We start from the raw sequence: 22802 nt of genomic DNA on the forward strand, positions 1-22802 counted from the left end.
AACTGTGGGTTCAGCTAGCTAAAGTTACATTGCTGGCAGCATTCTGATCAAAGGGACCAGTCATCCTGGTGTCTACTAGAAGGTTACTGATGAGCAAAAGTGAGTATTGCATACAGAGCTGTATTGATTAGTTGTAAAACTATTGATACAGAAGGCTACTTTGCAAACTTTGAGGAAGACTTAGAATCTGATACACTGTAATAGTGGGGGAAAGCTGGCATATTTCCAGACTACACAGCCTACTCTTTTAGAGCATGACCCGATACCTATTCAATCAGTGAGAGTTTTTCCATTGATTTCAATGGACATTGGATCAGGCCCTTAAAGAGCAAATGTTTTGGGATTGTAAAAGATAACTGATATTATGATCTAAAAGACTGAAATATGCCTTTCTGTCTCCCATTAGATGACACTGGGGCAAGGAAAGAGGACAGATTTATATATTTCAATCCCCTGAAAAAGTCTAAACATTTATTGCAACCAAAATGCCACTTACATTAACCTGGATGCAGACTGTGGCAGAATACCTGCCCCTCTGCTTGTTAGCTCAGTCCGTCCTAGCTTCAGAGGCACAGGCTAGAGGCAAAAAAAAAAAACCCTCTCTCTCCCAAGGCCGGGGGCTTTCTTCAGCAGCAGCAGCCCCCTAGTTTTTTTTTTCCTCCTGGGAGAATGCCCCTCTCCCCTCTGCAGAGTCTCAGAGTTCAGCTGTCCCTCCTGCTCCTGCTCTGGCTGCTGCTGCTTTCTCTCTCCTCCCTCCCTGGCTTCCCTTGAGGAGGAGTTAAAGGGTCTCTAGGGGGGGGGCCAAGCCTGACTGATTAGTTTCTTTCCAACCCCTGCCCCAGCTGAACCTTATTTTGCTGGCTAAGCCTTCCTGGCTAATTGTTACCCCTCTCCAGGTAGTTAATTGGCCTGAATTTGCCACAAGACAAAAAGGGAAACAAGAAGCCATGTAACTGTTCTCTCTACAGTAACTCCTCACTTAATGTCCTCCCGCTTAACGTTGTTTCGAAGTTACGTCGCTGCTCCATTAGGGAACATACTCATTTAAAGTTGTGCAATGCTCCTTTATAACGTCATTTGGCTGACTTTACAAGGGAGCATTGCACAAGTTCCTCTTCTCCGCCTCCTCCTCTTCCCTCCCTCCCAGCACTTCCCCCGCCGCCAAACAGCTGTTTGGCGGTGCTTAGGACTTTCTGGGAGGAAGGGAGGGAGCAAGCGAGTGAGGAAGCTGCCCCCACCCCCCACAGGCAGGATCACCTGGAACGCAGGGGCTTTAGAGGCTGCAGGGTCCCGTCAAAGCTTTGAAGGGGAAAGCGCCACTTCTCTCCTGCCGCTGGCTGTGTGGCTGCCCCTGCTCCTCCTGAGTCCTCCAGCCTGTGCTCGCAGGGCCGCGTTCTGAAAGGGGCTTTAGAGCTGCAGGCCAGGGCCCCGGCACCCCCTCAGCCCAGGGCCCTGCTGTCCCTAAAGCCCCTGCGTTCCAGGTGGCTCTGCCTGCCGGGAGGGGGGCAGCTCCCAGAATTGTGGCCATGGGGGCAGTGCCGCACTGCGCAAAGCCACCTGCACACCCCTGCACCAAATAGGAGCTGCCCCAGGTAAGTGCTCTGCACCTCCTGCCTGCCCCAGCCCTGAGCCTCCTCCCGCACCCCCACCCTGAGTGCCCTCCCGCACCCTAACTCCCTCGCACACACTGCACCCCCACCCTTAGCGCCCTCCCACACCCTAACTCCCTCCCAGACCCCACACCCCACCCTGAGCACCCTCCCGCACCCTAACTCCCTCCCAGACCCCGCATCCTGAGCACCCTCCCACACCCTAACTCCCTCCCAGACCCAACACCCCACCCTGATCACCCTCCCAAACCCTAACTCCATCCCAGATCCTGCACCCCCAGCCCTGAGCCCCAGGGGCAAGCCAGGGGCACCTCCCCACCACAGTACAGTACTGTACAGTATATAATGCCTTTTGTCTGCCCCCCAAAAATCTCCTTGGAACCTAACCCCCCGCATTTACATTCAATCTTATGGGAAAATTGGATTTGTTTAACATTGTTTCACTTAGAGTTGCATTTTTCAGGAACATAACTAAGTTAACTGAGGAGTTACTGTATTTATATATAGATATATTTAGACCTTGTTTTTTACATCCAGTTTTGACTTAATGCCCCATTTTCATCACTAATGTGAGCTACTGGAAGTCAAACCTGACGGATGCTGTCCCAAGGTTTAGGACAGGGCTGGCCAACCTGTAGCTCCGGAGCCACATGTGGCTCTTCAGAAGTTAATATGCAGCTTCTTGTATAGGCACTGACTCCTGGGCTGGAGCTACAGGCACCAACTTTCCAATGTGCTGGGGGATGTTCACTGTTCAACCCCTGGCTCTGCCACAGGCCCGACCCCCCACTCCACCCCTTCCTGCCCCCTCCCCTGAGCAGGGGCGGCTCTAGGAATTTGGCCACCCCAAGCACGCCGGTCCCGCGGCTCCGGGGGACCTCTTGCAGACGTGCCTGTGGAGGCTCTGCTGGTCCCGCGGCTCCGGTGGAGCAGAGGTCCACGGGAGCCGCGGCAGCAGCGGACCCTCCGCAGGCACGTCTGCGGGAGGTCCACCGGAGCCGCGGGACCAGCAGATCCTCCGCAGTCATGCCTGCGGCAGGTCCACCTGTCCCGCGGCTCCGGGGGACCTCCCGCAGGCATGACTGCGGAAGGTCCACCGGAGCCGCCTGCCGCCCTGCCGGCAAAATGCCGCCCCAAGCGTGCGCTTGACGCGCTGGGGTCTGGAGCCGGCCCTGCCCCTGAGCCTGCCGTGCCCTCGCTCCTCCCCCCACCAGAGCATCCTGCACACCATGAAACAGCTGATCGGGAGGTGTGGGGAGGGAGGGGGAGGCAATGATCGGAGGGGTTGCGGGTGGATGGGAGGTGCAGGGAGGGGGGCTGCTGGGAGCTGCTGACATATTACTGTGGCTCTTTGGTAATATACATTGGTAAATTATGGCCCCTTCTCAGGCTCAGGTTGGCCACCCCTGGTTTAGGAGAATGACACAGTGAGTGGAGATGGGCGGCTCCATGGCATAGGCCACGCTAAAATATAGCCTACAAAGGCTTAGCCCTGGAGCAGGATTTTTTCCTTTTTATTTATTTTTCTTTTCTCCTTTTTTAATTAGATCCATTTATATTTCACAGGTTTTTAAAAAAAACACAGGAGTTCATTTTATGTTGATGCTTTCTGTCATCTGTTTAATTCAAATATTAATATGGTTTAAAATACATATGGCAAGAGATTGGTCCATAAAAATAAGAATTGCTGGTATTCTTTTTTAAATTATTAATGAATAAAAATCTAGTAATATTTATATCTTCATAAAAACGAGGGCAAAATTCTGCCCTCAGCTAAACTGCACAACCTCAGTGCAGAACACAGAATTACATGAACATAATCTAGTGCAAAATTTGTCCCTCATTTAAAAAGTCACCTACTGAAAATTTACAATTGTTCCCAGAAATATGTTTCAGTAATGTAAACAGGTTTAATTAATATTTGTAAAAGCATTTTGAAGATTATGAGTGCTATTATATTATCAGCAACAAGTACATAAATAGACTTTTTAACTTTTATTTGATAGTAATGGTTATTATAACCTATTGTTAAAAGACTGGTATGTATTTAGACACACAATGAAATCTTTATTAAAAATATACTAGTTTGCATACAGCAGTCAAAGGAACTTTGCTTTATCACCTTTAGTAAACATTTCACTAAACTGCTTGTTCTAGATATAGCTTTTTATATCTGAAACAGGATTTTCTTTTCCTTTATAATAAATGCACTCTTATTTACTTACTTTTTCATTTAAATGAATATCTCTAGTGATAATTTCCAGTTACACATGTAAAAAAATAGCACAACTTGACATGAGAAATCGGGACTTAGGTCCAGATTAACTTGAGGTACCCATATTTAAGAAGTACTGCCTAAACAATTTACCTGTAGCCTACAGGCATTGGTAGATAAGACACAGGTATAAGTTAAGGCATAATGCAATGCACCTAAAAGCCTTTAGGCCTGTAAGACAATAGCTTAGCTCAGCATTTTTCAAATGCAGGCACTGTGGCCACATGCAGCCACCAATGTATTTTTTTGCCGCCACAACAGCCTCCAAAACATGGGTGGAGATTGGAGGAGACAAAGAAGTGGCCCCTCCCTGCCATACCCAGCTGTTGCTCCTGAATAGCTGTTACCAAGGGCAGCGAGATGCACCGCCAGGATTTGGGCCTTGCACCACGCAGCTTCCTCCTCATGGGTGCCAGGCAGCATCTCTGGAAACACACAGGGCTGACGTACATGGCACTGGAGTTGGCTCTTGTCAGTGGACGTGGTTGCAGCATTCAATCGCTGGGGCACTCCTGAGCAGCTCCCCTGATCATGCCCGATCTGGGCATGGATCCTAGGATTCCACAGGTGGCCACTGAGTTCCTGACCCATCTTCCCTGGGGTGGGGTCTCACTGAAGGGCCATGGGAGATAGGGACAGAGAGACTGGTCAGTGCTTCCCCTGCCTATTTACAGATGCTGTAGTTAACGCAGTAGCTCAATGGCTCAGGGCTGCTTCACGGCTTGGCAGCTTCCAGACAGGGTGAGGGACTCCTGCTCTGTGACACCCTCCAAGCACTAGAATAGGAACAAGGTCTGGGTGCACTTCCTACTACATAGATAAATTACAATGATTTGGATGTGTGTGTGCGCATATTTATTTGTTTTTTTCCTAAGGTTAATTAAGTATTTTAGGGAAAAATGTCAGAGCAGCCACCAGCAAGAGTTGGTGGCCAAACGCTGAGACCACCAAAAACGTTATTGTGAGAACCCCTAGCTTAGCTAAACTAATCAAGGCCTAAGGCCCAAAAAGCTAACCAGGAGTAACCCTAGATAATAAGATAGCACAATACAGACTGCTTTAATAAATGAATATGACTAAACTGCTGACAGGTAGCCACCAGATGTCAGTTTATACCAGCTTTAGATATTTTAAATTAGGAACATCAGCAGATATCCAACCACAAGAATGCCATAGACACTAATTGACGAATATGCTAATAAACTTGAGGTAAAAGGTCTAGTAACTTACAGGAGAAGAGCACTCCAACTTCAGTAGGGTGAGGAAATACAGACAAGGAAAAGAGGCTGAGACCCCTACTGAATATGCATTAGGCACAATGGGAAACAGCTAAACACATAAAAGCTGCATTTCAGCCAGAGTGCCTTGGAAGAGGCCAGGACGATGACTGCTGGTAAGGATGACAATGAGGATGATGACTAACATTTTGGGTTGTTCTGCAAGAGATGGTGTGAGTATATGGATGCTCAGACACTCATTTTATATTATTTCTACCCTCTTCGCGGAGTGGAAGTGATTGTGATATTGCTAACAGTACTAATAAAAATATTACAAAGACAGAAGGTCTTTCCTAAGTGTGAGTGTGTCTGCTGTGCACACCAGGGTTCTCAGCATTGTGATAACTCTAATACTTCTGGGTCTGATCAGGAGCCAGGACCCTCTCAACCCACAGAATGTCATTGGTATTTCTAATTGATCAATATAATTAATACACAATCAATAGATCAGGCAACATACCTAAGGCCACCCAATGAGGCAATGGCAGAGCCAGGAATAGAATCCAGTTCTCCTTAAGTCCCAGTCCTGTGCCTATCTATTGGACTAGGCTGCTTCTGCATTGATATCTCAGCTACCCCCTTTCAAGTGCTGCTCTGCTACTCCGTAAGTCATATTTCCCTCTGATTTAAAAAGCAATAGCTCAGTTCTTCAAAGCACCTGCCTTCTGGACTTTGAAACTGACAGGACCCAGTCCTGAATTTGATTCCTGTGGTGAATAAGCCCCTTTTCATTTTAAACAGATACCAAAGTACACTTCCACTCCAAGCACAGCTGGAAATATTTTAGCACTCAAGAGGGTTTTCTCCAGTTCTCCACTACATTAATCACCCACAGGACATTCACACCACAGGCTATAACTTCTGAAGCTATCAAACTGACAAGAATGAAACTGCCAAAGATTTGCCTTATCATGGAACTGAGAAAGTGACTTTATAGTTAAGACTATAATGAGTTTTCCATTATAAACCCAATTTTGACCTTCATTTCTACCTTCCTCAGAAAGACTCCTTTCTGTCTGCAATTTATTACATGTGGCCTCCTGCCAGAAAACTTTCTAGAAAACTCTTTGAAAAATGAGCTCTTGGAAAGGTCTATCACCTTTTTCAAATGTTGTATCTCAAACATAGGTTGGCCTAGTAACATTAAATGCATTCATAGTTAATAGAAGTTAGAGATGAAAAAAGCCTATTAGATCATCCAGTCCATCTTCCAGACGATGAGATAGTGTGACTTTCAGTATTTTCTGGAAGTGTGGTTATTTCATTCTAGATTTTGTATGGATCAACCAAGATACTCAAAACTAGATAGGATGCAAGACCTCCAGCCCTCTGTGTGTGAGACTATGCAGACATTTAGCAAATATTTTTAAAGATTTCCAGCAGCTAATGGAGTCCCCAAAGGTTGATGTGTCTGAGAATTCCATTAGCTCTTGGCAGACTTTACAATTTTTGCAAAAGGCTTGCACAGTCTGACTATGAGGGGGTTAGAGGTCTTGTAGGAGCAGTACTAACCTTGAGGAAGATTTTTCAAAGGCACAAATGAGAATTAGGTGCCCAATTCCTACTGATTGTTAATGGGAATAGGGCACCTAACGTCCCTTTCAAAATGTCTCCTCTTTGTACATTGGCTGATTCAGGGGATGGGTCCAGTCTCTGAAGAATCTGACTCCTCACAGAAGCTCTGTTCCCTCTGCTTGCACAGAGAACCACCCTCCATCAGGACCACTGTCAGCTGCACAAGAAATGCTGAGTATGTCTACACTGCAGCTGGAAGCATGCCTCCTAGCCTGGGTAGACAGATACATGCCTGCTCTACTTAAGCTAGCAGGCTAAAAATAGCAGTGTGAACATTGCTGCTCAGGTGATGGCACAGGCTAGCCACCCAAGATGCCGGGAGGAAGCACGAGCAGGAGAGGGCAAGAGGGGAGGACTCCTGCCTCATACTGAGAAAGCAGGATGATCCGCGAGTTATCTTAAGTGCCTATACACAAATCTGAGAAGCCCGGGAAACAAGCAGGGAGAACTGGAAGTCCTGGCACAGTCAAGGAATTACAGAGATCTGGTGGGATAAATCACATGACTGGAGTACTGGTATAAACTGTTCAGGAAGGACAGGCAGGGCAGGGAAAGTGGAGGAGTTGCATTGTATGTAAGAGAGCAGTATGACTGCTCAGAGCTCGGGTATGAAACTGCAGAAAAACCTGATAGTCTCTGGATTAAGTTTAGAAGTGTGAGCAACAAGGGTGATGTCGTGGTGGGAGTCTGCTATAGACCACCAGACCAGGGGGATGAGGTGGACAAGGCTTTCTTCAGGCAACTAACAGAAGTTACTAGATCACAGGCCCTGGTTCTCATGGGGGACTTCAATTACCCCGACATCTGCTGGGAGAGCAATACAGCGGTGCACAGACAATCCAGGAAGTTTTTGGAAAGTGTAGGGGACAATTTCCTGGTGCAAGTGCTGGAAGAACCAACTAGGGGCAGAGCTCTTCTTGACCTGCTGCTCACAAACAGAGAAGAATTAGTAGGGGAAGCAAAAGTGGTTGGGAACCTGGGAGGCAGTGACCATCAGATGGTTCAGTTCAGGACCTGACACAAGGAAGAACGGAGAGCAGCAAAATATGGACCCTGGACTTCAGAAAAGCAGGCTTTGACTCCCTCAGGGAACTGGTGGGCAGGATCCACTGGGAGAATAACATGAAGGGGGAAAGAAGGCTAAGAGAGCTGTCTGTATGTAAGCAGAGTCAGGATGAGCTCTACCCTGACATCAGGTGGTGAATTATGGGGAGTGTGGAAAGGAATTTCAGGTTTTTTGCATTGGCACACCCACCCCAGCCCACAGCAGCCTGGGATGGTTATTTTTACAGCTGTGGGATCCCCAATTTCTTTGTTATTGGGGCAGGAGGAATAAAGTGTTGTCACCCTGATTAAGTAAATGAGGAACTGTGAGACTGCGTTATGACAGAGATGGCTCACTATCCATTAAGTAGCACTTGCTAGACAAGGGACATTGGTGCCAAAACCCAGTGAATTGAGAGAGGTTGGGGACTGGTGTGTGTATCTGATGGTATGGGCCCCTTTTGAGGGCCTGGAACACCCATTGCACATCCTCCTCTCTCCACTGTTAAAGAGCAGAGCTAATTTTGATTCCATTAGGAGTCCATCTAGAGGCTGCTGAGCTGAATTCACTTGGGCCAGTAGTGCACCAGCACTGGGGCTCCCCTACTAAGAGCTAAAATCACTAAAAGAGCCAAACTTACTGAGCTGAGATCACGGGAGTGCTGTGTTAACTAGTGGGGGAGCCTGAAGATCTATCACCAAGCAGCTGGCAGAGTAGAGCAGTTTGCAGCGTGTTGGAGTGGCCCATGGAACAGTGAGCGGAGCGGTTTGTGGGGATGGCTGGAGCAGCTCACAGGTCGGCTGGACGAATGGCACAGCTGGTGGAGTGGAGCCAGTTGTGGTGAAGGCTGCAGCAGAACTCCACGAAGAGGCGGAGCAGTTGGCCCTGGCCCATGTAAGGTGCCCCTAAACACCCTGTGTGTGCCCCCCACATTTCCACCCATTCTGGGGGGCATAAAACTCTGCAGATAAACTTTTGAACTCTGGGGTGGCACTGACCAGAGACTTTTGGGTTGTTGGACTTTGGGGTGATTGGACTTAAGACCCTAAGGGGGAAAGGACATTGCCAAACGTACTTGGAGGTGGGTTTTTGTTGCTTATGGTTTGTGTTATAATCCTGTTTGTGGTGTTTCTTCAACGTGATGCCGCATTGTTTCCCTCCTTTATTAAATGGATTTTGCTACACTCAGATTCCATGCTTGCGAGTGGGGAAGTATTGCCTCCTAGAGATGCCCAGGGGGGTGGTATGTAATTGTCCCAGGTCACTGGGTGGGGGCTCGAGCCAGTTTTGCATTGTGTTATTGAAACGGAACCCCTGGATACTGAACCCAGCCCTTGTTGCTGCCAACTCAAAGGGGCAGAAAGGTTACATGTATTTTAAAGAATCCTTACTGAGGTTGCAGGAACAAACCATCACAATGTGTAGAAAGAATAGTAAATATGGCAGGTGGCCAGCTTGGCTTAACAGTGAAATACTTGCTGATCTTAAACACAAAAAAGAAGCTTATAAGAAGTGGAAGACTGGACAAATGACAACGGAGGAGTATAAAAATATTGCTCAGGCATGCAGTAGTGAAATCAGGAAGGCCAAATCACACATGGAGCTGCAGCTAGAAGAGATGTTAAGAGTAACAAGAAGGGTTTCTTCAGGTATGTTAGCAACAAGAAGGTGGTCAAGGAAAATGTGGGCCCCTTATTGAATGAGGGAGGCAACCTAGTGACAGAGGATGTGGAAAAAGCTAATGTACTCAATGCTTTTTTTGCCTCTGTCTTCACGAACAAGGTCAGCTCCCAGACTGCTGCACTGGGCAGCACAGCATGGGGAGGAGGTGACCAGTCCTCTGTGGAGAAAGAAGTGGCTCAGGACTATTTAGAAAACCTGGACCAGCACAAGTCCATGGGGCCAGATGCGCTGCATCCGAGGATGCTAAAGGAGTTAACGGAAGTGATTGCAGAGCCACTGGCCATTATCTTTGAAAACTCATGGCAATCAGGGGAGGTCCCGGATGACTGGAAAAAGGCTAATGTAGTGCCCATCTTTAAAAAAGGGAAGGAGGAGGATCCGGGGAACTACAGGCCAGTCAACCTCACCTCAGTCTCTGGAAAAATCATGGAGCAGGTCCTCTGAAGCACTTTGAGGAGAGGAAAGTGATCAGGAACAGTCAGCATGGATTCACCAAGGGCAAGTCATGCCTGACTAACCTAACTGCCTTCTATGATGAGATAACTGGCTCTGTGGATGAGGGGTAAGCAGTGGACGTGTTATTCCTTTACTTTAGCAAAGCTTTTGATACGGTCTCCCACAGTATTCTTGCTGGCAAGTTAAAGAAGTATGGGCTGGATGAATGGTCTATAAGGTGGATAGAAAGCTGGCTAGATTGTCGGGCTCAATGGGTAGTGATCAATGGCTCCATGTCTAGTTGGCAGCCGGTATCAAGCGGAGTGCCCCAAGGATCGGCCCTGGGGCCGGTTTTGTTCAATATCTTCATTAATGATCTGGAGGATGGCGTGGACTGCACCCTCAACAAGTTTGCAGATGACACTAAACTGGGAGGAGAGGTAGATACATTGGAGAGTAGGGATAGGATACAGAGGGACCTAGACAAATTAGAGGGTTGGGCCAAAAGAAATCTGATGAGGTTCAACAAGGACAAGTGCAGAGTCCTGCACTTAGGACAGAAGAATCCCATGCACTGCTACAGACTAGGGACCAAATGACGAGGCAGCAGTTCTGCAGAAAAGGACTTAGGGGTTACAATGGACAAGAAGCTGGACATGAGTCAACATATCCAACAAGAAGCTGGATATGAGTCAAGAAGGCTAATGGCATTTTGGGCTGCATAAGTAGGAGCACTGCAAGCAGATTGAGGGATGTGATCATTCCCCTCTATTTGACATTGGTGAGGCCTCATCTGGAGTACTGGGTCCAGTTTTGGGCCCCACACTACAAGAAGGATGTGGAAAAATTGGAAAGAATCCAATGGAGGGCAACAACAATGATTAGGGGGCTGGAGCACATGACTTATGAGGAGAGGCTGAGGGAACTGGGATTGTTTAGTCTGCAGAAGAGAAGAATGAGGGGGGATTTGATAGCTGCTTTCAACTACCTGAAGGGGGTTCCAAAGAGGATGGATCTATACTGTTCTCAATGGTAGCAGATCACAAAACAAGGAGTAAGGGTCTCAAGTTGCAGTGGGGGAGGTTTAGGTTGGATATTAGGAAAAACTTTTTCACTAGGAGGATGGTAAAGCACTGGAATGGGTTACCTAGGGAGGTGGTGGAATCTCCTTCCTTAGAGGGTTTTAAGGTCAGCCTTGACGAAGACCTGGCTGGGATAATTTAGTTGGGGCTTGGTCCTGCTTTGAGCAGGGGGTTGGACTAGATGACCTCCTGAGGTCCTTTCCAACCCTGATATTCTATGAAGTATGGACCCAGGGGGATTGTGCAGGATCATACTCAGATGCTTAGCCCATGTCGCTGCCAGTGTCACAACATCCAGGCTGCTAGTTTTAGAGTGCTAACTCAAGCAGAGCTAGTGTTTGTCTGTCTAGCCAGGCTGGGAGGCATACTCCCAGCTGCAGTGTAGACATACCTAGCATTGCTTGTGCAGTTGACCATGGTTCTATCATTCTCCTCTGACATACCCATTGTGGCCATTTTGGAAGTCTGAGGTCCCTTGGGTAGGCTACATTCGGTTTGTTTGGTGCACTGCTCCTGCTTCACTTTGGGAGCAAGTGCCTTTTCTGGCCTCAGATCTGTCTCCTGAGTATAGAGCCCATCTTTTCTGATGCAAAAATACACCTCTATACAGCCCCTCAATATATTTCACTTTAGGCGCAAAGAGAAACAATTGAGGCACTTTTTACCTCTGGGCTCTTTTGGCATTTATTCTGCCATAGCAACGGGGACTGGCCTGCAAAAGGGGAAAACCTTTGCAATGAAATTTTGTAGATCATATTAACATGTCATGTTTTAGATATACAATTGAAATTGTTTTGGTTCATTTTCAGCCCTTGAAGCTCTGGAGACAAAAAGAACTGGAGTAGCTTAGCTTCACTGGGAGAAGCTAAGCCTGCATCCAAAGCCAACAAGTTTGTCTCTGCCTCCAAAAACTGCAAGGTAGACTAAAGACCCACAGTCAGAATTTGCCTAAGAAATGTAATTTTAAATACTACTATTGGCAGGAGGTACATTTCTGAATGCTGTGCACAACTTATTTTATGATGAGCAAATCAATGATGTGGCAGAGGATGCAAGTAGTGTTTTCCTTTATAAATCTGGACCTTGACCATGTAAGATTTGGATAACTCATCAGCAATTTTTTTTCAGACTTCATGATCAACTCCATACAAGAAGTATGGAGAATTGTATGTAATCAAACAAGCTTTAAAACCTCAACTCCTAAACATTTACAAAACTCCAGTTTTCTGAGAGAGACTAAAATGTACACTCAACTAATGCTAGTGGGTTGTGAGATGCTTTCCAAAGCTGGCTGGTTAGCAGCATGGCCACATGCTTTTGGCACCTACATGTATTTGTCCTAGACAATCTATTCTAATTTGTAATATTTAATTCATGTTTGAGGTGTCAGGTTCAACTCTCTCTCCTAGGTGTTTTAGGCTATCAGAAGGATATAGGAGTTTTGTCTAAGAGCTTGACCAAGACATGTTGGTAGATCCTATCATGCTGTCTTTACTAAGCCACTAGCCAATAATATACACATTTGCCCTTGTTTGAACTTTTTTGCCTTGTTTTCAATCCAACTGACCTCATTCAAACCCAAATCTCTTTCTGACAGTCCTTCTCTACACAGGACTGGCATTTAAATTAACAACAAAGTTGGGTCTGTTGACAAAGTCAAATTATATATATTTAATTATTTTAATCTCTTCTTGTAAGCCTTATGACCCCTTAGTTATTGATGTTGCTCTTTGAATACCCTCCAATTTGTTGATATTTGGTACTGAGAACAAAATGAGTGGTGTGACAAAGTCAGGCTGGACAGCTGCAAGAGAGTGGTGGAAGGCATGTATGTATGTATGCATGTAAGTACAACAAAGGCCCTTTTTCTTATAATCTGAGAAGGGATTACCTCAGGCCTGAGACCTTTACAAACTCCTCCTCTAGTGAGAGAGGGGGAGGAGAGACAAGCTGCTGCAAGGCTAGGGGCAACAGGGAGAGAGGCTTCTCCAGGTTGAGAGGCTGTTCTCCTCCCTACAGGGGAAACAACCAAATCTGAGTGCCTGTTTAGGGGAAGGACTGACATCCCAGGGCCAATAAAAGGAAAACACCCCTTATGTCCCCAGAGAGGGAAGCAGCAGGAAAAGGTATCTCCCTTTAGTTTTTGTTTGTGATTTTGACTCTTTTGTTTGGTGGAGGAGCACTCCTTGGGCCTGCTCCAAGGCCTACCTTGAAAATACACCTCTACCCCGATATAACACGACCCGATATAACACGGGTTGGCGTATAGCGCGGAAGCAGCGGGACTCTGGCGGCGCTTTAAAGGGCCCGGGGCTACGGTTGCTGGAGGGAGCCCTGGGTCCTTTAAATCACCACTGGAGCCCTGCCACTGCTACCCCTGGGGCTGCAGCAGTGGGGCTCAGCCGGCGATTTAACGGGCCCAGGTTACCCGCAGCGGACAGAGCCCAGAGCTCTTTAAATCACCGCTGGAGCCCTGCCGCCACTACCCTGATATAACGGGGTTTTACCTATAACACAGTAGGGATTTTTGGCTCCTGAGGACTGCGTTGTATCAGGGTACAGATGTATTGATAAATAAACACAGAGCAGGAAGACAAACTATATCCAGAGTGGGGCTGATTTACTTCAGGCCCTACCACTGCCAGAGGGGGAAGTGCTAAGCCCAGTGAGACAGAGGAGGTGCCTGGGCACAGTGGGTCAAATTCTGACCTGTTACATCTGTGCAATCCCACTGATTTTGATTTCACATTCTAGGTATTATTTCATCTATCCTGTGTTAGAGAGTCCTTATTACCTCTATGACGTGATGCTTCTGGCAGAGCAGCCCAAAATTTCATGGGCCACTTTTTGTCACTAAACTGCATTGTAAGATCATATCTAACTGAGCTTATGGCATCACTGCTTTCCAAGTGGTTCCCACCCCCTAAATATCTATGTTCAGATTTGTTGTTCTCATTGCATCAGAGTTTATATTTCCAAGCTGAATCACATATTGTTATTTCCAGGCTCTCTAGACCCCTTTGTGTTATTTCTCTGTCTTCACAAGTGTTCACAGAACTTTCAAATTAGGTATAACCTGAATTAAACTAATTGTTGCTTAACCTTACCATGTATTGTTCACTACTGATGGCATTAAATAAAACCACATTTAACACCAATATCTCCAGCAGTCCACCACTTCTATATCCCCATATTATGTGTCATTTCCTTTTGTTATCTAGTTTTCAATCTGGATGGTAGTATTCATAAGCAAGTGAATATGAATTAATTTTTCAAGTAACATTTTTGGAGGGCACTATATCAAATGCTTTACCTATCAAGTTGAGACAAAGATCAGGCAAAGTGAACATCAGGGAAAAAGTCCTAACAGTGCAGTCTAATAGATTGTGGATTACCTTGCCAGCTGAAGTGGTAGAAGCCCCTTCACTTGAGTTATCATAAATTAAACTAGACAATGCACTTGAAAGTATGCAGTAGGGAGCAATCCTGCACTGTCACATAGATGGACGGGATGACCTGATACTAAAGATCTATCTATAATTTTTCAAAAAAATTATACATTTAAATTCTGTTTATGAAAATAAAACTTAATTGAACTTATGCATGCAAAAGAAACAGCATCACTCTTCCTACCGTGCTCATACGGTGAGAAAGTTCCAGCATCTATATTAATATAAGGATCAATTTTGATTGCAGTGACTCGTAGACCACATGATTTCAATATGGTGCCAATGCTGCTTGCAATGATTCCTTTGCCAATGCCTGAGATGACACCACCGGTTACCAGGATGTACTTCATTGGAAAATGAGTAGCAGCACATAGGTTTCGAGTTGGAAATCTAAGAGTGACAAAAAGCACATTTGGTAAACACATTTATCCTTAGAAATCACACTAAATCAGCATGCAGAAAAGGAAAGCCAAAATGAGCTTCAGAAACCAAAATATCAAAATTAAATATAGTCACAATTTTGGACTTTAAATCATTTTAAATTTAAAGTTTTTAACAAGTTCATACATGTTCTGCTAACTTCAGTTCAAGGATTTTTCATTCTGACGACATTAACCACAATACATTTTACCTTTGTCTGACAGTTCTATCTTTAGAGGAAGAGACTGAACTTTTGCAGGACTGTCCAAACCAAAGGAACCCCTCACTCTGTTTTCCAGCTGTTTTTCATTTCCCCCCTCTGCCCCCAGAGCTTATCATGTAGCCACTATTCTTCCAGAGGGCTTGCTGTCCCCACTACGCCCAAGAAGCAACAGACTGGAAAAGGAAAATGGAACCAGATCTTCCACAGAACAATGCATGGCACTACTGATCACCAGTCCAGAACCTTTTTCTTACATATTTACTCCATTAATAGATACTGAAAACAGAAAACAATAATTTGAAGACTTGCAATCTGCTGCAAAGAAAAAAGACAGCGTGGTGATGGAAAAGCAAAGTCTCAGATTTAAAAGAACATCATAAATATAATAGTAATGTAATTCTGGGCAACTGCACTTGCACCAGGGGTTGCTTCAGTTTCCTGGAAGTTGATTCTATCCCAAGACTAGCCAAAGGACAGAAACACTGGCCCATGGGACTGCTGGATAGTGATGGCAGACTCTCAGAACACGACTCTGGGGCACCTGGGGCCAGAGCTGCGTCCACACTGCAAAATGATGTATTGTGGACTTGAGTCTCAGTTGGACTTTGGGCTTGGACCCAACCCTGTTGCTGGGTCTTTGGGCATGGGTCCTGAGGGCTTACTGGCCCAAGTCAGATAGATTTGTGTGTAGATAGATGGGGGAGTTGGGCTCAAGCCTGAGACCAGACTTTCCCTGAAGTTTAGACATACTCTGAGTGTCCTGACCCCCATTTGTCTAGATTGGCATTCTGCCTCAACCTCGAGACATAGCATAGTCTAGTGGGTTGTGCATTGGGTTCAAAGCCAGGAACTTGAGCTCTAAACCTGACTGACTCTGACACTAATGGCCTTCAACAAGTTATACAGGGCATGTCTACGATGCAAAAAGTAACCCCATGGCAGCAGGTCTCATAGTCCGGATCAACTGACTTGAGCTCACAGAGCTTTTGCTATGGGGCTATAAATAGCAGTGTGAATGTTCCTGCTCAGGCTGGATCCCAGGCTTTGAAACCCAGCAAGCAGGGTGGATCTCAGAGCCCAGGCTCCAGCCTGAGTGGGAACATCTACATTTCTATGTTTAGCCCCATGAGCTCAAGTTAATTAACCCAAGCTCTGAAACTTAATGACAGAGTTTTTTTCTGCAGTCTATGCACCTGTCTATGTCTCAGTTTCCCCATTAGTAAAACTGGGGATAACACAAACATTTCACTCTCAAAAGACATTGAAAGAATTAATTTATATTTATACCATACTTTGAAAATTAATATGCTATGTAAATGCTTATCATGATGATGATATCTTGATTAGTAGGAGAGGTAGACTACCACATTTAAGAGTTTTCTACAGTTTACTGTAGTATCATCATCATACCAGTGTATCATCATGCATACACAATAACTGAGCTTCAGAAACAATACATATCTAAAGCCGGGTCTACACTAAAAATTAGATTAACCCAGCTACATCACTCAGGGGTGTGAAAAATCCACACCTCTGAGAGATGTAGTTAAGATGACCTAACCCCCAGTGTAGATAGCACTAGGTCGAAGGAAGAATTCTTCCACTGACCTAGCTATTGCCTCTAGGGGAGGTGAATTAACTACAGTGATGGGAGAACCCTCCGGCAACTGTAATGAATGTGCTGCTGTAGCATTTTAAGTGTAGACATAGCCTACTTTTCAAGAGGTAAGTTAAGTAGGAATTAGGCTTTTTGATTAGTAGCTTCGTTAGATACAGTTTCAGAGAACTCCCTAACACCATCAACTAACAAATTCCAAAAAGAAGACCTCTGTGGGGTTCAAAAGCTTGTCTCTGTCACCAACAGAAGTTGGTCCAATAAAAGATATTACCTCACCCACCTTGTCCCTCTCTTATCCTGGGACTGATAGGGCTAAAACTACTGTATACTGCATGCTGTATGACTGTAAGGTTTAGACATAAACAAACAAGCTAAATATGAGTCAACAGTATAATACTGTTGCAAAAAAAGCAAACATCATTCTGGGATGTATTAACAGGAGTGTTGTAAGGCAAGACACAAGAAGTAATTCTTCCTCTGTACTCCACTCTGATTAGGTCTCAACTGGAGTATTGTGTGCAGTTCTGGGCATAGGTGCCAACTCCGTGGGTGCTCTGGGGCTGGAGCACTGGTGGGTGCTCTGCACCCACCGGCAGCTCCCCACCCCCACTGCCCCATTTCACCTCCACCTCCGCCTCCTCTCCTGAGCGCACCGCATTCCTGCTTTTTCCCACTAGCTCCCAGCGCTTGCACCACAAAACAGCTGTTTCACGCAGCAAGCACTGGGAGGGAGGGGGAAGCGGGGGAACGCGGCACACTTGGGGAAGAGGCAGGGCTGGGGTGGGGATTTGGAGAAGGGGTCCAATAGAAGCAGCGAGGGGGCAGAGTTGGGGCGGGGACTTTGGGGAAGGAGCTGGAATGGGGGCAGGGCAGAGGTGGGGAAAGGGTGGAGTCAGGGTAGGGCTGGGGGGGGGGCCCACAAGCACCCACCGGCGCTGGGGAAAGTTGGTGCCACATTTCTGGAAAGATATGGGCAAATTGGAGAAAGTCCAGAAAAGAGCAACAAAAATGATTAAAGATCTAGAAAACATGACCTATGAGGGAAGATTGAAAAAACTGCATTTGTTTAGTCTAGAGACGAGGAGACTGAGAGGGAACCTGATAACAGTTTTCAAGTACATAAAAGGTTGTTATAAGGAGGAGGGAGAAAAATTGTTCTTCTTAATCTCTGAGGCTAGGACAAGAAGCAATAGGCTTAAATGCAGAAAGGGCAGTTTAGGTTGGACATTAGGAAAAACTTCTTGTCGGTGTAGTTAAGCACTGGAATAAATTGTGTAAGAAGGCTGTAGAATCTCCATCATTGGTTGGACAAACACCTGTCAAGGATGGTCTAGAGATAATACTTAGCCCTGCCATGAGTGCAGGGACTGGATAGATGACCTCTCAAGGTCTTTTCCAGTCCTAAGATTCTATGATTCTGTGAAACAAAAGCAAAGACATGCTTATATAGCACAATTAAGCCAGCTTGCACGGCCTAGCTTTTATTTCTTTGACTTAACTTAGACCATTACAGTTATTCATATCAATATTGTGAAGGTGGTGTTTAACTTCATGAAGGTACTAAAGTGCTATATAAGTGCTAAGATTTTTTTTGGTTTTGTTTTCATAACAATAAGCAGTACTGACATTTATGTGAAACTGAAATGAAATTATTTTCATTTTTTTTTTCTGTATTTGAATTTAGATGTGACCAGCAAAAATCTTAGGCACATGACTGATACTTAAATTCACGTATTACACTGTACATCTATTGTATCAAATGACACTTAGTAAGTATTATTTTTGTTTTTAATGCAATGCTATTTTGTTTTATATAAGAATCCTAGAATTCCATGAGTGACAGGTGCCTAATAAAATAATTTATATTTTAAATTTTCTCTCAAGTACACAGCTTGGTCAAACCTCTGCCTAGAAATCAGTATGCCTACAGTAATCTTCTTATTTGTTAATACTGTGCAGACACCACACACTTTGGACCACAGAGAAATTGCATTAAACTGAAGAAAAGCACAAGCACAAGTACAAAAAACATTGACTAACAGAGCCCTTTGCTTTGAATGACAGTGAGACTATAGATTCAATATACAGACTTTGTGTTCCTAAGGAAAAATCCCAGTCAATTCAAAATCGTGTCTTAAAGGACAGTCAGCTTAAAAATTATGGGCCTCACTCTCTGCTATGTTGGTTATTCCCCTAGAAGGACAAAGAAACATTGTGAGTCTGAACTCAGAATCTCTTCAACCTTCTTCCATCTAGCAGGGGCACATGCCCCTACAGACGGGGCTGACGGTTCAAACTCAAAAACGTGTGTATGTTTGCATCTGCCAGAGGGATCAACTCATAAAGGCTCTGTGGCTCTGCACTGTTTCCATGACCTCCCTACTTTCTCTCAAGAGTTCTCCAACTTCATCTTTAATTTATATGATTTTATAATTAATATTTTACAATTTTGAAGGATCTTTTGTTTTAAGATTAAAAAATAAACATTATTTTCAGCATATTTTCTTTACTTCTCCTGTCTAAGAATCAAAGATCTCACTGGAGAACTGACATAGGAAGTGCAACAGGGCTAATGTACTGGACAAGAGGCAAATGAAATGGATTCATCCTTTTATTAAGATGTCAGAGATGAGTTAACAAGTACCAGACTATCATTCAGAACACATGCTACACAGCAGGTAGATGTGTCGTGTTCAGAAACCTCCTATCTTCTAAGATATAAAATAATACAGAGTTCAAGGACATATTACAGTGAAAACATGAAAACTACAGTATTTGTAATATTTCCAAATTAAATATCAAATAAATCCAAAGACATTGGAATATGTGATAGCGATCAAAAATATACACGAAGCTATAATATCTTCAGAACGCTACCTTCTTCCAGCTGTAAGCAGTGCAGACCTTCCCAACATTACAATGTCACAAATAAGCCTGCAAAACAGACAACAATAGGCACTAGTATTTATCCAAATCCAACACACAAGCTGTTTAAAAAACAGTGAGATGTATTTTCAGATGGTTCCCAGGAAAGACAGATGTGTACAGCACTTGTTAACACAATTCAAAGTTTTGCATGTAATTATTAATGCTCTTAAAACTTAAATAAAGTCTCTACAAGAAGGGAGTGTGTGCGTGCGTGTGTGCGCATGTGTGCGTATACAAGATAAAGCTTTACAGTTCTGCCCAATAAATACTCTATCAGAGAGAGCCTAACAACAAATAGTGCTTTAAAAGAAATCTAGTAATTAGACCATGTCTTAACATATTACCAGATAACTACTAGCCAGGGGCCAATACAAAAAATGAGGTGAGGAGTCTACCAGCAAAGTTTACCATCCTGTAGTAGAACTACCCTGAGAAGATACTGTACGGAACTCCCACCCTAATCCGCAGCTTCACTGCTGGAAAGAACCAGAGTGGTGGGAGCTCATCCTGTTGGATGTTCCATAGATCTGTTAGTTGTGGATGTCTGATCAATTCAAAGCTCTCTCCCAGCATCCTCCTCTGGCTGAGGAATGGAAAGAAGAGCAGGTTGTCACTTTACCGCTCTCAACCTAGACTCATATGTAGGGCAAAAAAAGAAGTTCCCATGGGATCAACACAGGCCTGGTAATGATTTGGTACAGAGCAAACACTAGTGGAAAAGAAAACAAATAGTTCCTTTACATTCACATTTGTCATAAGAAAAAATGTTAACTACAGAAGCCCAGAATGACAAAAGACAAATACAGAAATGAACAATTTAGAAGAGTGGAGTATATGAAAATACATAATTCACAACACAAGCAAACTCAGAAAGTATTAAAGCAAACTTGTACTCTTATTGCTCTACATGGTTCTTGTATCAATTCTGTTTTTCTGAGATAATTCCACAAAAGAACTGGCCTGAAAAGACAAACAAGAAACCAAATCTAATGCTTGTAGCAGAAACAGTTCTGCTGATAGGCAGAACTATTTATTGGCACTCTGGTGAAAATACTTGCCAAAGGTGTATAACACTAGTATGAACCATAGAAGGGACGTCATGCTGTGATCGTCATTCTCTGGTTCTTAACAATTTGCATTTTTAAAATCCCCTTTTTAGTGTCTTAGAGGCAATCTCACTTGCTGGTTACACAACTGCAGTACTGTATATACAAGAAACAGGGTAAAACTTGAAAACAGTGCTAAAAACAAAGCCTCTAAGTCGGCAATGCGGTGCACAAAAGCTGACCTCTACTTCCATGCACAGCCGCGTTGATATCAATGGTGTTCTGCACAGCTTCAGGGTCTATCTAAATAGAGTAACTTGCAAGACTGGGGCTTAAATTTCAAAATTTTCACTCATTTGAAAAATAAAAGTGAAATCAATTTTACTTTACACATTAATTTTAGATAGATAGATATTCTCTTTTCAGGTCACCTTCTATTTGTCCTTCTACTTCTGCCTGGGTTCGCCCCTTAGCCAAAACATACATCATTCCACTGATGCTGATCACCACAAGGGGAGCAGGTTTCTTGCTAAGCAATGTCCCTCCTAATGTTTCAGAGATGGCCAACCAACAAAGTGCAACAATGTAAATAAATAAATATCAATAATAATAATACCCAGCTGTTATGTAGACCACAAAAACTGCCTCATAGATGGCAATTTTAAATTGCTCAACATATTTTAAAAGAATGTTACATATTTAAACCTATGTGAATGTATACATATAGATAATATTTTATAACATTTTGAATACTTTAAATATAGTTCACACGGTGGAATATATACCTGATCACAAAGCTTATGCACAAGCCCAGAAAAGCCACTCCATCAGATAAAATGTCATTATTGTAGCAATATTAAAACAAGGGCTTGAAAAAATTAATTGACATCTACTGCCAGAGACTGACACAAAATTCTCCCTCAACCAGTGAGCTGCAGGGAAAACATCCTGGCCAGTACAGCCACTTATAGCTGAGAAGAGGAAGGGTGCTAGGATTCCTGCCAGCAAATGTGAGGACTCCATTATTCATAATATAATAGAACCTCAGAGTTACGAACATCTCAGGAACGGAGGTTGTTCGTAACTCTGAAATGTTTGTAACACTGAACAAAACATTATGGTTGTTCTTTCAAAAGTTTACAAATGAACATTGACTTAATACAGCTTTGAAACTTTACTATGCAGAAGAAATATTCTGCTTTAACCATCTTAATGTATGTGAAACAAGAACAGAAACAGTTTCTTTATCTTGTCAAATCTTGTATTTAACCTTTCTCTCTCATTTTTTTAGTAGTTTACATTTTTTATTTATTTATTTTTTGTCTCTGCTGCTGCCTGATTGCATACTTCCAGCTCCAAATGAGGCATGTGATTGACTGGTCTGTTTGTAAGTCTGGTGTTTGTAACTCTGAGGTTCTACTATATCCTCTGATGAGTAGTACTGAAATGTGCAAGTGACTCTTCCACACAGCCATCCCTCCTCTGGCTGCTAGGAGAAAAGGGGAGAGTCTCTAATACTCTACTCCAGGGGTTGGCAACCTTTAGCATGCAGCCCATCAGGGTAATCCGTTGGCAGGCTGCGAGACATTTTGTTTACATTGACCATCCGCAGGCATGGCACCCTGCAGCTCCCAGTGGCTGTGGTTCGCTGTTCCCAGCCAATGGGAGCTGCAGGAAGTGGCTGGCTGCTGCAGGGGGGCCATGCCTGCAGACGATCAAAATGTCTCGTGGCCTGCCAGTGGATTACCCTGATGGGCCGTGTGCTGAAGGTTGCCAACTCCTGCTCTACTCCTTCCACAGTCTCCTGGTTGTTCCCTCCATGAATATCTCTACTGTCTGTTTCTGCTCATCATAGCTTTTCAAATCATCTGCACAGTGAAATTAAACAAATTCTTTTTCCATCTCCACTTCTTCCCACCTTCTGACAGCAGCAACAAAATGGACCTGAGTCTTATCATTTTCAATCTGTTGATCCTTAGGAAAGCTATGAGGCTAGAGTTCTCAAGAAAACAGCACTACTACACTGGTTCTCATGTGGAAGATTTTCTTTGCAACCATACAGACTAGGAACTTTTTTAAATGAATGGTTAGGGTTCAGCTAGTGAATATGTCCTCCTTGCTATTGGTAAGTATGTG

The 22802-nt window shown here is 44.3% G+C and overlaps 1 protein-coding gene across 10 annotated transcripts in view; it reads right to left on the reverse strand.

The window, feature by feature from the left end:
* CTPS2 (CTP synthase 2) overlaps positions 1-22802 on the reverse strand; it is a 153152-nt gene that overhangs the window by 126023 nt on the left and 4327 nt on the right. For 6 of the 10 annotated variants that reach the window (XM_039490129.1, XM_039490118.1, XM_039490102.1 and 3 more), the window contains 2 exons: positions 19570-19626; positions 14616-14821 (listed from right to left, as the gene is read on the reverse strand). In XM_039490129.1, coding sequence (XP_039346063.1) covers positions 14616-14821; positions 19570-19607 — 244 coding nt within the window. In that variant the 5' untranslated portion in view covers positions 19608-19626. Of the gene's footprint in view, positions 1-14615; positions 14822-19569; positions 19627-22802 lie in introns of those variants that run through there. The other 4 variants (XM_039490157.1, XM_039490109.1, XM_039490137.1 and 1 more) reach the window with 1 other exon arrangement.

The sequence above is a fragment of the Mauremys reevesii genome, linkage group 1 (assembly GCF_016161935.1).
Source record: "Mauremys reevesii isolate NIE-2019 linkage group 1, ASM1616193v1, whole genome shotgun sequence".
In the NCBI taxonomy this organism is placed as follows: Eukaryota; Metazoa; Chordata; order Testudines; family Geoemydidae; genus Mauremys; species Mauremys reevesii.